This window comes from Vipera berus (genome assembly GCF_964194415.1).
Source record: "Vipera berus genome assembly, chromosome: 7".
NCBI classification, from domain to species: Eukaryota; Metazoa; Chordata; class Lepidosauria; order Squamata; family Viperidae; genus Vipera; species Vipera berus.
The window spans coordinates 29722399-29736797 of NC_138209.1; the positions used below are offsets into that span (position 1 = coordinate 29722399).

Genomic DNA, 14399 nt, shown 5'->3' on the forward strand with positions numbered 1-14399 from the left:
TGCAAAATAACCATAGTTGAAAAATTGGCAACTCCCTTTCTGGTACAAAACAGCACAGGCTTGGACAACTGCATCAATGTTATGACACTGATAAAAGTCTTAACTTCAATGATTCAGTTGCACAAGTGACCCCTAGTTGTGGAAACAATAATCTCCAACAGGGTAAGTGACAGGTGAGAGAATACCATTGAATTTCTGCTGTTAACTCAGGATTAACTATAATGAAAGAACCTAAGCAGACCATTTAAAAGAGGAATTATCAGATGAAATATGAAATTAACTCATTCATCGGGGCATTTGAAGACTTCTAGATCTGCTTGGCTATTGATGGGAGACTTAGGGAGTTGTGATAAAAGTACAAGAGAGGAAGGGAAGATGTCATTGTTCCTCTTACTGTGTTTCCTGCATCACCCCCACTCACATATGTACACCAGAGATTTGGGAAGTTGAACCCATGTAGCTAAAAACTTGAATTTCAGTATTTGTCTGACGTTCACCAACAAAAGGCTTACATTTTTCTTATAAAGAATCTCACCATATAATGCTATCCTAAAGCCCTCTTCCTTCCAGAGCATCAACAGAAGAATGTACTGGGTTCAAATGAATAATTGACATATTCATTAGGATAATAGAGCCCTTGCTTCTTTATCACACAAACTTCACAGCCTGCAAGGTCTCAAATACCTATGCAATCCAAAATAGTCTTGCTTAGCAAGAAAAGGAAAGAGAAAAATGCAACACCCCCCCATTTGTTCTCATTCGTGCAAATCAGAGTCCCATGAAATGCTACAATTTGATATCAAATATAAAGATAGCTTGAATAAAAGTATTTATTGATGAGAATTTACAGAAATTTGCCCATCTTCCTCCTTTCTTTCCCTCCAGTGTTTTTATCATTTTTATTAATAAGAAGGATAGCTCCCCATATATTTGTCTTTGATTATTGGCTTTGAACTCCATAAAAATTAAGGATAATTATCGTCTTGTTTGTTGAAGAAAGTTAACATTTTAACTCAAGATACCATTTAACTGATTTTTATTCTTATTATCTGAACAGCCAGACAGAATTCCGTATATGAAGTGGTTGGCTACATAAATTGAACAAAAAATAAATACACAGCAGTTGTATGGATTTGTTAAATTACCTTCATTCTTTGTGCAATTTATGACCAATTTTCATAAATTTTGGGTGACTTTGAATTGTGTAGTTGGACAATTTGCTCATTGATTCTGAGAATTTTGCTGTCAATACTGGAACATTCAGGTATTTTTTCAGTGGCTTTGTGATTATAGTCTCTAGTATAAATTAAAGGCTTTGACCTACCTGTGCTGGATTATTTGGGCAACTGTAGTTCCTCAGAATGAATCCAGATGGACCTGGCTAAAGTAGACCTCATTATACTTTGAAAGAAAGTGTCTCTTGGCTGTCAAGATCAAGAAGACATCAGAAGGTTCATTGATTAGAATAAAAAGGAGGAAAAAGCCTAGAATTTAAACCAGGAGCAATGTGTATGTCCGGGGGGGGGGGCTGTTCGTGTGTGCATGAGCTATGACATAATTTTGTTTTCTGTAACGTAAATTATGTGTATATTGCTTCTTGTTTACAATAAAACAACTTCTTTAACTATGTCATATCTGTAAGGCTTCTCTTATACCAAATTTCTTAATATAGGGTTAAGTATCTGGAATATCAAAATATATTACTGTGCCTATTGTGATTTACAGGACAAGAATATTCTGAAGTTGATAAGAATTCTGTTTGTTCATACTTCATGTTACACATTTTATTACCATAGAATTACCATGTAATGTGTAAAACTACAACACAATATATAACTATATAAACTAACATTTATTGATAAATTTAATATTTACTGTACTTAGTTACTTTGTAATTAAGTATATTTGAATTCATTAGCCTTACTGTATGAATAACATGGATAGAATTTAAAATGAAGTATATCCACCTTGGTTTTTCACAGATGGTACTAGACAGGAAGAAGCCGAAGAGGAGCTTAGTGAGGAAGAACATTGGTTTGGGAACTCTTCAGAAACCCCATCAGAAGCATCTTATGGAGAAATCCAGGAGAACTTCAAATTATCCTTTGAGGATAGGATCCAAGAACAATCCACATCTCCAGATACCTCTTTGGATAGCGGGACTCCTAGCAGCAACACATTGGAATTGATGGTTGTTGAGAATGAAGGCATAAGAGATGTATTACAGAACAAGGAACATCTGTCTTCTAGTGTATCTTCTGTCTGTGATGATGATAATCTTGGCCCAAACAAGCCATTGAGTAGTAACTTGAGACGTCTGTTAGAGGCTGGTTCTCTCAAGCTAGACACTACTATCACAGTTAATGGCCAGGTTGAGTCCCCAGTAAATCTTGGCTCAAATATCTCTTTTTCTCCAGCTACACATCATGCCCAGCAGCTAAGTGTCCTTGCAAGAAAGCTAGCTGAAAAACAGGAACAAAACGATCAATATGGCCCAAACACAGGTTTCATATGGAATCAAGGCAAATGGTTGCCTAACTCAATGCCCTCTTGCAGCTTGTCTCCAGATTCAGCAATCCTAAAATTGAAAGCCGCTGCCAATGCAGTCCTTCAGGACAAGTCTCTTTCTCGAACTGAAGATCCAACAATAAGGTTTGAAACCTTCCCTTCACCATTTAGTTCTCAATCAGCAAGCTCCACCTTAGCTGCATTGTCAAAGAAGGTCAGTGAAAGAAGCATGACTCCTGGTCAGGACCACTCACCGCCAGCAAATTCTTTCCTTTCTCTCACCTCAATGACTTCTTCAGCAGCCCTACTCAAGGAGGTGGCTGCAAGAGCTGCAGGCAGCCTTTTGGCTGAAAAGAAAAAGTCACTGATTGTAGAAAGCCCCCTGCAGCTTTCAGACATGAAGCAAGAGAAAGTGACTCCACCACAGTCTTTGGAACTATTGTTACTCCCAGCCCCTAAAGGAAGAGCTTCTAAAACCACAAATTCAGGTAGGAGTTCTCATTTTGCTCTAGATTCTTTATACTGCTTTATCTCTGTATCATTTCCATTACAACTAAATAGAAGACAGCAAAAATACTGTATTCACAGTAGTCCACCATCCTGATGCCTGAAAGGGAACTATTGTTGCAAATATTTTTTCTGTTACGGACAAAAAAACAACATATCTGGAAATACCTGTATAAAATTTAATAGGGGAAATCAAATAATTGTTTATGTTTTACAGTAAGGTAAAGGTAAAGCACGCACATGCATGCTAGTCATTTCCAACTCTAGGGGCCAGTGCTCATCTCCGTTTCAAAGCCTATGAGCCAGCGCTTGTCCGAGGACGTCTCCGTGGTCATGTGGCCGGCATGACTAGACGCTAAAGGCGCACGGAACGCTGTTACCTTCCTACCGTAGTGGTCCCTATTTTTCTACTTGCATTTTTTACGTGCTTTCGAACTGCTAGGTTGGCAGAAGCTGGGACGAGTAACAGGCGCTCACTCTGTTACGCGGCACTCGGGATTTGACCCGCCAAACTGGCGACCTTCTGATCAACAAGCTCAGCGTCCTAACCCACTGAGCCACCGTGTCCCTATGTTTTACAGTACATTATATTTAATAATATTTTCATCACGAGACAATTTATCAAATTGTTTTGCCCTAACAACATATTATTTCTGTTTTACTTTCTTCATTTACATGGTTTTCTACAATGCCTCTTGCATTGTGCCCAAAACCATTCTGGCAATTCACAAAGCTTTTAAAACATACTAAGCCATGCCCATCACTGCCTGCCATACTGCATTTTTGACCATTTGTATCTTCCAAGTGGTCTTCAAGTACTTGTATGTAGAGCATGTTGCCATTAGGTAAGTAGAGTAATAGCTGTCTAAGCAGCCTTTCAATACCGAAAGGGCATAACTGCTACAAAAAACCTTTTACAAAGGTTTCTTTTTAAAAATTTATTGAAAGGTGTTTACATGTTACAAAAGTTAAGTAAGAACAAGTATATAAAAGAAAAATAAAAACATAAAGATAAAAGAAAAATATGCTAAAAAAGGTTAAAAATTCTAGGAGAGATAAAAAAGAAGCAGTTTCTGATCTTCTTTAACAGCAGTTATAAATAAACATACTATCATTTCCCCCCTTTAGAACTAGGTTAAATATTTCCATTTCCCCCTATACAATTCACTTTAAATCCAGAAATCATCATTTCATTTTCTTTCCATTTTCAGCAAAAATGTCCATGACATTGTCTTTTATAAAAGTATTTATTCTTTGTACTTCTATATTGTCCCTTCTTTGTACATATAGGAGCACGTGGCAGTTACCATATGTAAAACCAGTTGTCCATGAATTCTTTCTAATTGTTTGTCCATAAATCCTAATTAAAAAATCTGGTTTCATATGAATATTAATTTTTATAAATTTATTGCATCATTGTATGCATTTGTTTCTAGTACTTTTCACTTTTTCACATGTCCACCATGTATAATAAAATGTTCCTTCATGTTTTTCATATTTCAAAAGTAATTAGTCCCTCTATACATCTTAGACAATTTCTCTGGTGAGCTATACCAATTTCTCTGGTGATCTGTATCTCTGGTCCATCATTTTATAAAAATTCTCTTTTAATTGTAGGACAGTGTGAATTTTAAACTTTTTAACCACTTCCTCTCCCATTAAAACCAAAATTCTTCCCCATTTTGTCATATACACTTTAACTTACCCTTTTTTCCCCAAAAATAAGACCAGGTCTTATATTAATTTTTGCTCCAAAAGGGCACATTGGGGCTTATTTTCCATTAAGGTCTTATTTCTGGGAAAATATGGTACTAAATGCATCCATCTGGCTGACGATCTTAACTGTGGCTTATTTTTGGGTAGGGCTTATATTACGAGCATCCTGAAAAATCATGCTAGGGTTTATTTTCCGGTTGGGTCTTATTTTCGGGGAAACACAATATTTTTTCTGTTTCAAATCTCTACAAAAGTTTCTACTTTTTAGCAATCGTGTTCAACATTTGTACATAATTCATTTTCAAATTGTTTTATGATATTCTATACTGGGCATTTTAAAATCTATATTAATCTTCCTCTCAATTGTACACGTGAAAACCATTGACAATTAAGTCCCTCTGCAATCAAGTATTCTCTGAAATTCCACTTAAGTCCTCCATTTTCTTTTACTAACAAATCTTGATATATTAACTATTTTTCTTTGCCTGATGTCTCTGTAAAATAAAATACTTGTGCTGATGCCAATAGAAGTATTTTTGGAGAAAGATTGGGTCTTTTATTTATTCCACATTCTTAATGTCATGCTTCTAATAATGATTTTTGAAATCTACATTAACTTTGACTTTATCATACCATTTTAAAAAAATGCCACTCAAACCTCAGGTTATGCTCTTATAGTTCCAGCATTCTCTTATTTCTCAACAATAGTCATTCTTTCATCCAAACTAAGCAGCAGGTGGCAGAATACAAATCTAGATATACTCTGTTTTTTTGCCACTGCTGAAAATCTTCATCATTAGTCAAAACAGGTATTATTTGAAAAAAGCAAACAAACATCATTCTAGGTAGTATATTCATTTTTACCACAGAAACTCTTCTCAGTTATGATCATTGTAACTTTCCCCATCTTGACATTTTCTTAATTTTACTTCATGACATGTTTTTTGAAATTATATATACTTCATGATTATCATAGTAATATCTATATCTTTCATTTTTTCTCAGTCTTAAAGCTGTTTCTCTTTGATCTTCTGTCTCATATTTTTTGTTATCATCTTTGTTGTTGGGTTATTTTAAATCTAGCAAATGTATAAACTTCCTTTAGTTTTTCCAATAATGTTCTATTTCTCTTAACTGGTTTTCCAAAATTAAAGCTAAATTATATGAAAGTGCCATTGGCTTATACGTTTCTCTCATCCAGCAAATTCACGTAGATATTAAATGTGAAGAGACTGACGAACTGTCCAAAGGAGAGCCCTTGAGGACTTCCCCCCCCCCCGCCTTTTCCTCCTCCATCAATAGTAACTGGGAGGAAGGAGAAGAATCACCATAAAACAGTAGCCTCAATTCCCAATCCCTGTAGCTGGTCCAGAAAGACACTCATAGACAATACTGAAAACTGCTGAGAGATCATGGAGTATAAGGATTAATACGCCAGTCAACAAGCATATCAGAATCTGTATTCCTATTGAATCCGGCTTGCAACATGTCTGAAATTCCAACCTTTTTGTCAACAACCTTCCCTAAAAGGAAAGTTGAGTGAGGTTGTTCAGTTGAAGGTTTTTTGGAGGGGAACTCCTTCAAAGTTTGAGGACTCCATTCCTTCTCTCAAAGAGGCAGTATGGACTCAACTTGCGGGTCACCTCCCTTGCTACCTTAATAACCCAGGAGGGACCTGGATTAAATAGACAGGAGACAAGCCAGAGCAAGTGTAGAGAATCTTAGCAATAGCACCTAAACTTATATATTGCTTCATAGTGCTTTACAGCACTCTCTGAGCAGTTTACAGTGTTGACATATTGTCCCCAGCACTCTGGATTCTCATTTTACTGACCTCAGAAGGATGGAAGGCTAAGTCAGCCTTGAGCTCATCAGGATCAAACTCCAAACTGTGGGCAGAGTTACTGCAATACTGCATTCTAACCTCTGTGCCACCAGGGCTGTTGTCAAATTCCTCAAGAATTACCAATTGAAACCCATCCCAGGTCACTTCACAAGATGAAATTGTTGGCATTTTGACGAACCTGGCCAGCTGGAATCTAAGAGAGGTTCTAAGCAATTTTATCTGCCAGATAGTCAAAATATATCTCAAGCAGCCCTACAAATGACTCTCTGACCTGTCTTTCTTAGTAGGGACTGAATAACCTAAATAGGGCCACCGGATAGTTATCCCCAGATGCATTAAGGGTGGAGAAATACTTACCTTTTTCTGCCCTTATTATTGCTATGAGGTAATCCCAGATGTTTGATCAAACTTGCTCCCAGTCTTCCTCCAGGGATGCTTGAGCATTTCTTTTGGTGCTTCATCTCCTGGAGTTCCTCAGTAAACCAACAGCCACCTAACCATTCCAAGCAGCAGCTAAGTGTTGGCTGAATTATCTTAAATCTTCAGGAAATACCTTAACTTCTGGGTCCATCAATTGTCTGGGGCAAGCCAGTCAAATTGGCCTTATCTCAGACAGGTGAGGTGTGTGGCACTGTATCTTTAAACATGAGAGGCTGGCCAGTGCCTCAAATAGAAATATAGATCATGTTCATGACAATTATGAATTATGGTATCATCATACTGAAGGGGGAAAACAGAATTTTGTAGAGTATGCTCCATAGAATCTATTTATTTCATTTTGCTCTGAATAATACTCCATTTTTTAAGAAGGTAATACTGTTAGGAACCAATGAATAAAATTGATAACTAGGAAACAAAAAGCTGAACATATTCTGTCTTCTATAAAGTATGAATTTATTCCTCCTTCTTATGACTCAATTTTTTTAACATCTAATTGTTTAATATTGTTTCCATACAATTTTAGAAATACTGTTCAGTGCTATTGTGAAAAGGGAAAACTTTAAAAAATTTCACCAGAATTTATTTTTTTAAAAAGTAGTATGCTGTTTATGCAAAAGGAATGAATTTTGAGCATTGCCAGTTGATGTCTGGTCTGCTATACAAACATTTTAGTAACCAAAGCTTTTTTCCAAGTTTAGCAAGAAATATTGCTCAAAGTGGATTGCCACAGACTTCTGGACACCCTGCATAAATCTTGGAAAGACATGTATGAAAGTAATAAAATCTGACATCCTGCAGTGAAATCTGATAATCCATATTGACAAGATGAAACAGTACCATCCATAATGTATAATATATGCAATGTTGCTTTTACCCTGTTTAGATGACTTTTTATAGGCTAAAAATAATAGATAAAACAAAATATAATCAAACAGTGAGAAAAGAAGGTCAAGCAAAGCATATGGCATTCCAGATACTGTGAGATTCCCATAATCTCTTAGCATTTGTCATTCTAAAAAGGGCTAATGGAAATTCAAGAACTTCTGGAAGACTACGTTTTACTTGTACAAGAAGGAATATTTCTTCATCCATAAGCTAAACATTAAGAATTGGAGTAGCTTTCATAGAAACACCATTGTTTTTGGTGCAAACTGTCCACCTTATGCTACTTGCACAAAGACCCAAACAGCTTTCAGAGAGAACAAGATTGTGTTCTTGTCCCCTTCCAAATTGTGCACTGTTCCACCTGTTGCAATTATTTCCACATTCGCTTAAGCAGTAGCACTCAAGTCAACAGGAAGTCATGTCGCAAGCATAGCTGAAGAGAGCATTTGTTGCTCCTCTAAAAACATTTTTCCCTTCGCTTTAGCAGTGTATTAAGAGGCTTATTATTCACAATCTCATACTTATTTCATCTTTTACAAACAAAGTAAATGAGACTCTTGGACAATGAACATAACACAGAAACAGAGGTCAAAAATGCCAACATTTGGCAAATTTATACATGTTAAAGTCTAGAACTTCTAAGGATTTTGAAAGTTGACTTCTAGTTCATCTGGAAGACCCCAGATTAGAGACTGTATAAATGCTTTAAAAGAACCACTTTGAAATGCAAGGGAGCACATAGGAAATACTATTTTTGAATAGTTAAGGCAGCTGTGTCTTTTTCCAGGTTCTTGTGGATGCTTCAGGATGATAGGAAGGAGTGTGCTACACATGCATGTGGAGACAGCTGAAAGTAACTTGAAGAAAATGCTTCTGTGTTTGTGTGTATTTACAATGTTTCATGTCCTTAACAAACCATTTATGATACCCTGGATAAAAGTAGGTCTAATATGAAATGCATATGCTTGATGATCTTTTGAAATTATCCTTTGAAATTATCCCTTGGATTGAAGCTTCTTTGGTCACCTTTATTTCCCAGTTCATCTTGAAAATATTTGAATAATGATAAGATGAATGAAACACTATTGTTTCTGGAGGTGAGATGCTAATATTGAAATACATGATACTGTGCAACAATCAACTCCTTTGCAAAGAAGTATGACTTGAAAGGAAATGCATCTGTTGGAGAAAACTGTTATGCATCTGTTGGGAAAAACTGTTAGAAACTGAACTGAGTACCAAAGATGTATATTAGCTATGAAAATACTCATTCATATTCCATTTATTATTTTCACAATCAGAACATAAGGTATTTTATTGTACAAGTTTCTGGATGTTATTTCTTGGGTCTCTTGCCTCTATAGGTACAGTATATGTCCTGTCCAACTTCCAATAAGATATATATCATTTCCTCATTGGCAGCATTTCTTATATGTGGTATGTAGGACAAAAACTGAGTACTCCAGTCTGAAATATATGATGAATTAGATTCTTTCACTATTATCAGCAATCCTGCTTACAGTCAGAAAGGCTGTTTTGGTAATTACAGGCCAGTGACCATATATATCATAGTTGCATTGCACACAAAAATGGCATAAAAGGAGAAATAGTGGAGGTGTTGTGCATTGTAAGTCACCTCTCATCTGTAGCACAATCATCTGTTTCAGGGAACTGTTTTGCTGCAATAAGGCAATATCTACACTGGAGCTCTTTTTATTTGTTATGTAGAACTGTGACAGTACCACTTCCAGATAGAATTGCTATTTGGTAGGCACATCACAGCAATTTCAGGATAATGTTAAACATGAGCAGACAGTGCAACTCAGCACATTGCATCATAAGTGCAAGGGTGTTGAGGATGTTTCAGAGGGCTGTCCCCCCTCTTTTACAGACAGTAATTCTTAAATCATCAGTTCCAATTTGCCATATTTTTTATTTTTTAAAATATAAAATTTAACAGAGATTTTTATGAGTAAAACCCCCCACAAAATATACAAAAAATGAGATTAAGAAAGAAAACTAGAGATTATCTTCTTTGTATAATTACAGACTTAATATCACTCCATTTCCTTTAAAATTATATTACATAGTTTGCTTCTTTCCTATTATTATTTTTGACTATGGGAAGAAGACATGTATGTGAAAGTGGACAAGGTGTACAATAATAGCTCAAGAAATTAAAAGTTAAGAATGTGCAAGAAACAGACCTATGTACTTTCTCAGGAAGAAGATAAGAACTGTGACAACAATACTAAACTAAGAATTAGTAATACTAGAATACTAATAATATTGCTAATTATTAATATTAATTCTAGTACATACTGATTATAAAATTGATTTGTTTGATTTTCCTGAAATGGACAGAAATTTATTGGTAATTTCTGGATTTGCCAATTGAAAATGGTTAACTATGGGAAGAATTAAACTATGTAATGTAATATTAGGGATGCGGTGGCTCAGTGGGTTAGGACGCTGAGCTTGTCGATCAGAAGGCTGGCAGTTTGGCGGGTGAAATCCCGAGTGCCGCGTAACAGAGTGAGCGCCTGTTACTCGTCCCAGCTTCTGCCAACCTAGCAGTTCGAAAGCACGTAAAAATGCAAGTAGAAAAATAGGGACCACTACGGTGGGAAGGTAACAGCGTTCTGTGCGCCTTTGGCATCTAGTCATGCCGGCCACATGACCACGGAGACATCCTTGGACAAGCGCTGGCTCTTTGGCTTTGAAACGGAGATGAGCACCGGCCCCTGATAAGCAAAGTCAATGGGGAAGCCAGATTCACTTAACAACCGAGTTACTAACAACAGCTGCAGTGATTCACTTAACAACTGTGGTAAAAAAAGTCATAAAATGGGGCAAAACTCACTTAATAACTGTCCTGCTTAGCCACAGAAATTCTGGACTCAGATATGGTCATAAATCAAAGATTATCTGTACTTACTTTCCAAAGTGGGTATTTAAAATCAAATGAAATGCCTAAATGTATTAACCCTGCTTCTTTAAATTAATTTACTTAGTAGTAAATCCCAGAGAATCCCTTTGAGCCTCCAAATATACATAAGCAACATAGTGCTGGAAAAAAGGCACACATATCCATGATCTTTAATGAGCAGAAAATAGAGAGTGACCTCCAACTACAAACCCATGCTTTTATTAGATGTTCCCTGCAATTAGAGTTCAGTTTAAGGTTTCCTTTCAATGTGAGGTAACTTCTCTTTGGAACAATCATTCAGTTTTAGCTTAGTCTACCTTATAGGTTTGTTGTTGAGATAAAAGGAGAAGGGAACCCCATATATGGTGCTTTGACCTCCTGGGGAAAAATGGAATGTATTAAATAATATTTCAATATTTAAATTGAGTGAATATGCATATAGATGTCCCTGAAGGAGTGCAACAAAGAAATGTACATTAGCTGCAAGTACCTAAGGATGGAATTTGTGTCATCACATCCTTTTTGCGACAAAATTATTTTGTAGCAGATGTCCATGATAGTTAATATATTGGGATGCTAAGCCAGATTTTACTGTTTAATACTCTGATAATATTTAAAAAAATAAAGTACTTAAATTTAAATAAAGTTTAAGTAAAATGAGGACCCAGATTGTTGGGGGCAATATGCTGATGTTGTAAACCAGCCAGAAAGTGCTGTAAAGCACTATGGGGAGGTGCAGTATAAAGGTTTAAGTGCTATTGCTATTGCTAGATCATAAAAGCATTCTTTATAGGTTAGCCCATGCAGGAAACTATGAGAACATGCAGCTTTTATCACTTAATTCCAGAACATTAGAACTAGTAACATTTCAGTTTTTCAAGTAAGACCAACAGCTAATGAATGCATTAGGCATTGGATTTAATATTCTGAGAGTATGCCACGGATTTTGAAAGTTTTGAAAAAATAATCAGATAACCTTTCAGCAGTCACAGAAATATTTTCTGTTGCTACAGTAACATTGTAAACTTAAAACAGAACTAGAAATGTGCAGTGTATTGTCAGATGGTTAATTATGTCAATGCAGTGGGCAGAATCCTCACATCTCTTTAGATGCCAAGACTTAACCTAATGATTATCTCATAAACTTATTACACTTTTTCATCTAGTTCCAAACTATCCCTTGTCTTGATATTGTTTGCAACAAGGGTATATAATAGCCTCATATATAAAGGCAAATCTTAATACATAAGTTCTATTTGTAAAAAATAAAATTATCATAAATAAATTATCATAATAATACAGGTAGTCCTTGACTTACAACATTTAGTTGCCATTCAAAGATACAACAACACTGGAAAATATGACTTACGACCATTTTTCACAGTTATGACCTTTGCAGCATCCCCATGACCATCTGATCAAAATTCAGATGCTTGGCAGCTGGTTCATATTTATGATTGTTGCTGTGTTCCAGTGTCATGTGATTACCTTTTGCGATCTTCTTACAAGCAAAGTCAATGGGGAAGTCAGATTCACTTAACAACTGGGTTACTAACTTATCAACTGCAATGATTCAGTTAATAACTGTGGCAAGAAAGGTCAATAAAATGGAGCAAAACTCACTTAACAAATGTTTCACTTAAGAACATAAATTTTGGGCTCAGTTGTGGTCGTACATCGAGGACTACCTGTATTCAAATCAGTCTATTAAAATGAGTTTGGAAAGGTTTTTTTCTTTTGATTCATGTAATTTGAATATGCCCAATGAAATGGTTAATTGATGCATGAATCAGCAACTTTTTCTGGCCCTAGATACTATACTACAATATTACACAGGATTGATAAAAGTTGAAGTAAGAATCTGTATAGCTTATTTAAATATCTTCAAAGAACTTTACTTTCAAGTTAACCAGGAAATATAAAGAACACCATTCAGGGTTAAGCTTAACACTGTGAGCATTGTTGCAGAAACTAGTGTTGGGTGAGACTTCATTACATTAAAATGTAAAATGAATTCTTAATGTGGGTGAAGTGAATTCTCCACTCTACTAGTTGAGGGCCAATTTGCAGGATTCTATTCTAGATTTTCAATAGACCAACATAAATAAGAGAAAGAGGATGAAAATTTTCTCTGATATAAATCCTCTTTGATTATTTTAGCACCTTTGTCCATGAGAAAGAAGCAGCAATTTATATAGCCCCTTTAGCTAGAGAGATTAAATTTAGCTTGCTTAAATTACTCTAAAATAAATTATTTATATTTATCTACACACAAAGAGACTCTTGGGCTGTGTTGTGTTGCCTTTGGCTCAAGTTAATTTTTTCAACATTACTGCACTAATAAAACAGTTGAACAAAAACTAAATACTGTCTCTTTATCTGAAATGAAATTGAGTTCTTAGATTTTTCAGGATAAAACCAATCATCAAGAGTGATTTTGGAATTTCAGTACTAGGAGTGGAATATAGCACTGTCTTAACTCTGGTCTTAATTCAGACTTGGGGATACCTGATAATGTTATTTTATTGTTTCTTGGTGAATTACAAATACTAAAGTGAAAAAGGCACTTTTGTAATGTTACATACATCTAGAGCTGACAAATTAGTTGTGAATTATAAGACTAGGTAAAGAACAGTAGCATCCTCTGCTGGTTGTTCAAAGTATGATTGGGCCCTGTCCTGTATTGTTTAGTATCGGGTTTGTTTGTTTGGACCATTCGATTTCCATGTCAGAAAAATGGAGATTAAAAGTCCACTGCATTTAATAAGATTTAAAAGATTATAATAGGTGTAAAGTTGTGGCTTCAAAGTTCTGTATCCAAAGGTACCTGAAAATTTTGAAAAAAATACTCGAGTTTGTCATAAAGTTGAAAAACTGTAAAATGGAAATAAATTCATGATAAATTCCCTCCTTCCTTTTTTCTTTTTTTTCCAAGCCTCAGAAGAAGAAAGTGGAAAACCTTTCCAATGTCCAATCTGTGGCTTGGTTATAAAAAGGAAGAGCTACTGGAAACGGCACATGGTGATCCACACAGGCTTAAAAAGTCATCAGTGTCCTTTGTGTCCATTTCGTTGTGCACGGAAAGACAATTTGAAGTCACATATGAAGGTAAGACTGGTAAATTCTGGCATTTAAAAAAATTTAGTCCCTAAAATTGCTATTGAGGATTTTAAAGCAAACTCTTAATGAAAGGCAGTGTATTTTTCATTATTAATATGATTGTTATAAATTCATTTTGTCTAGCAGAAGAATTGAGAGATTTTGGGCTTCACTTTGTTGCATTTGTTCAAACAGAGGGTAATAGGTGTTTCTCAAGACTGTTTGAATGTGAATTTTTATGTAGTTGGGAAGTAGATTTGGTATCTAAATTGCCTTTCCAACTTTATGATGTTATAATCATAAAAGTACTGATCTAACTACTACTATCTTTGAGACATCATCAAATAATTTGTCTTTAAACGTGTGTATGTGTGTACACTCACACAGGTAGATATACACATCCTAGGAAATAACTTGTTTTTGGACATAACTTGGGAAACAATAAGCTTTGTATCTGGTGTTTAATAA

At 35.4% G+C, this 14399-nt stretch overlaps 1 protein-coding gene across 1 annotated transcript in view; it reads left to right on the forward strand.

Moving 5' to 3' along the window:
• The window catches only part of ZNF827 (zinc finger protein 827), a 127899-nt gene that overhangs the window by 32752 nt on the left and 80748 nt on the right, over positions 1 to 14399 (forward strand). Inside the window, exons 2-3 of the mRNA XM_081332652.1 lie at positions 1983 to 2996; positions 13768 to 13940. Of these exons, the coding sequence (XP_081188778.1) occupies positions 1983 to 2996; positions 13768 to 13940 (1187 nt within the window). The remainder of the gene's footprint in view (positions 1 to 1982; positions 2997 to 13767; positions 13941 to 14399) is intronic.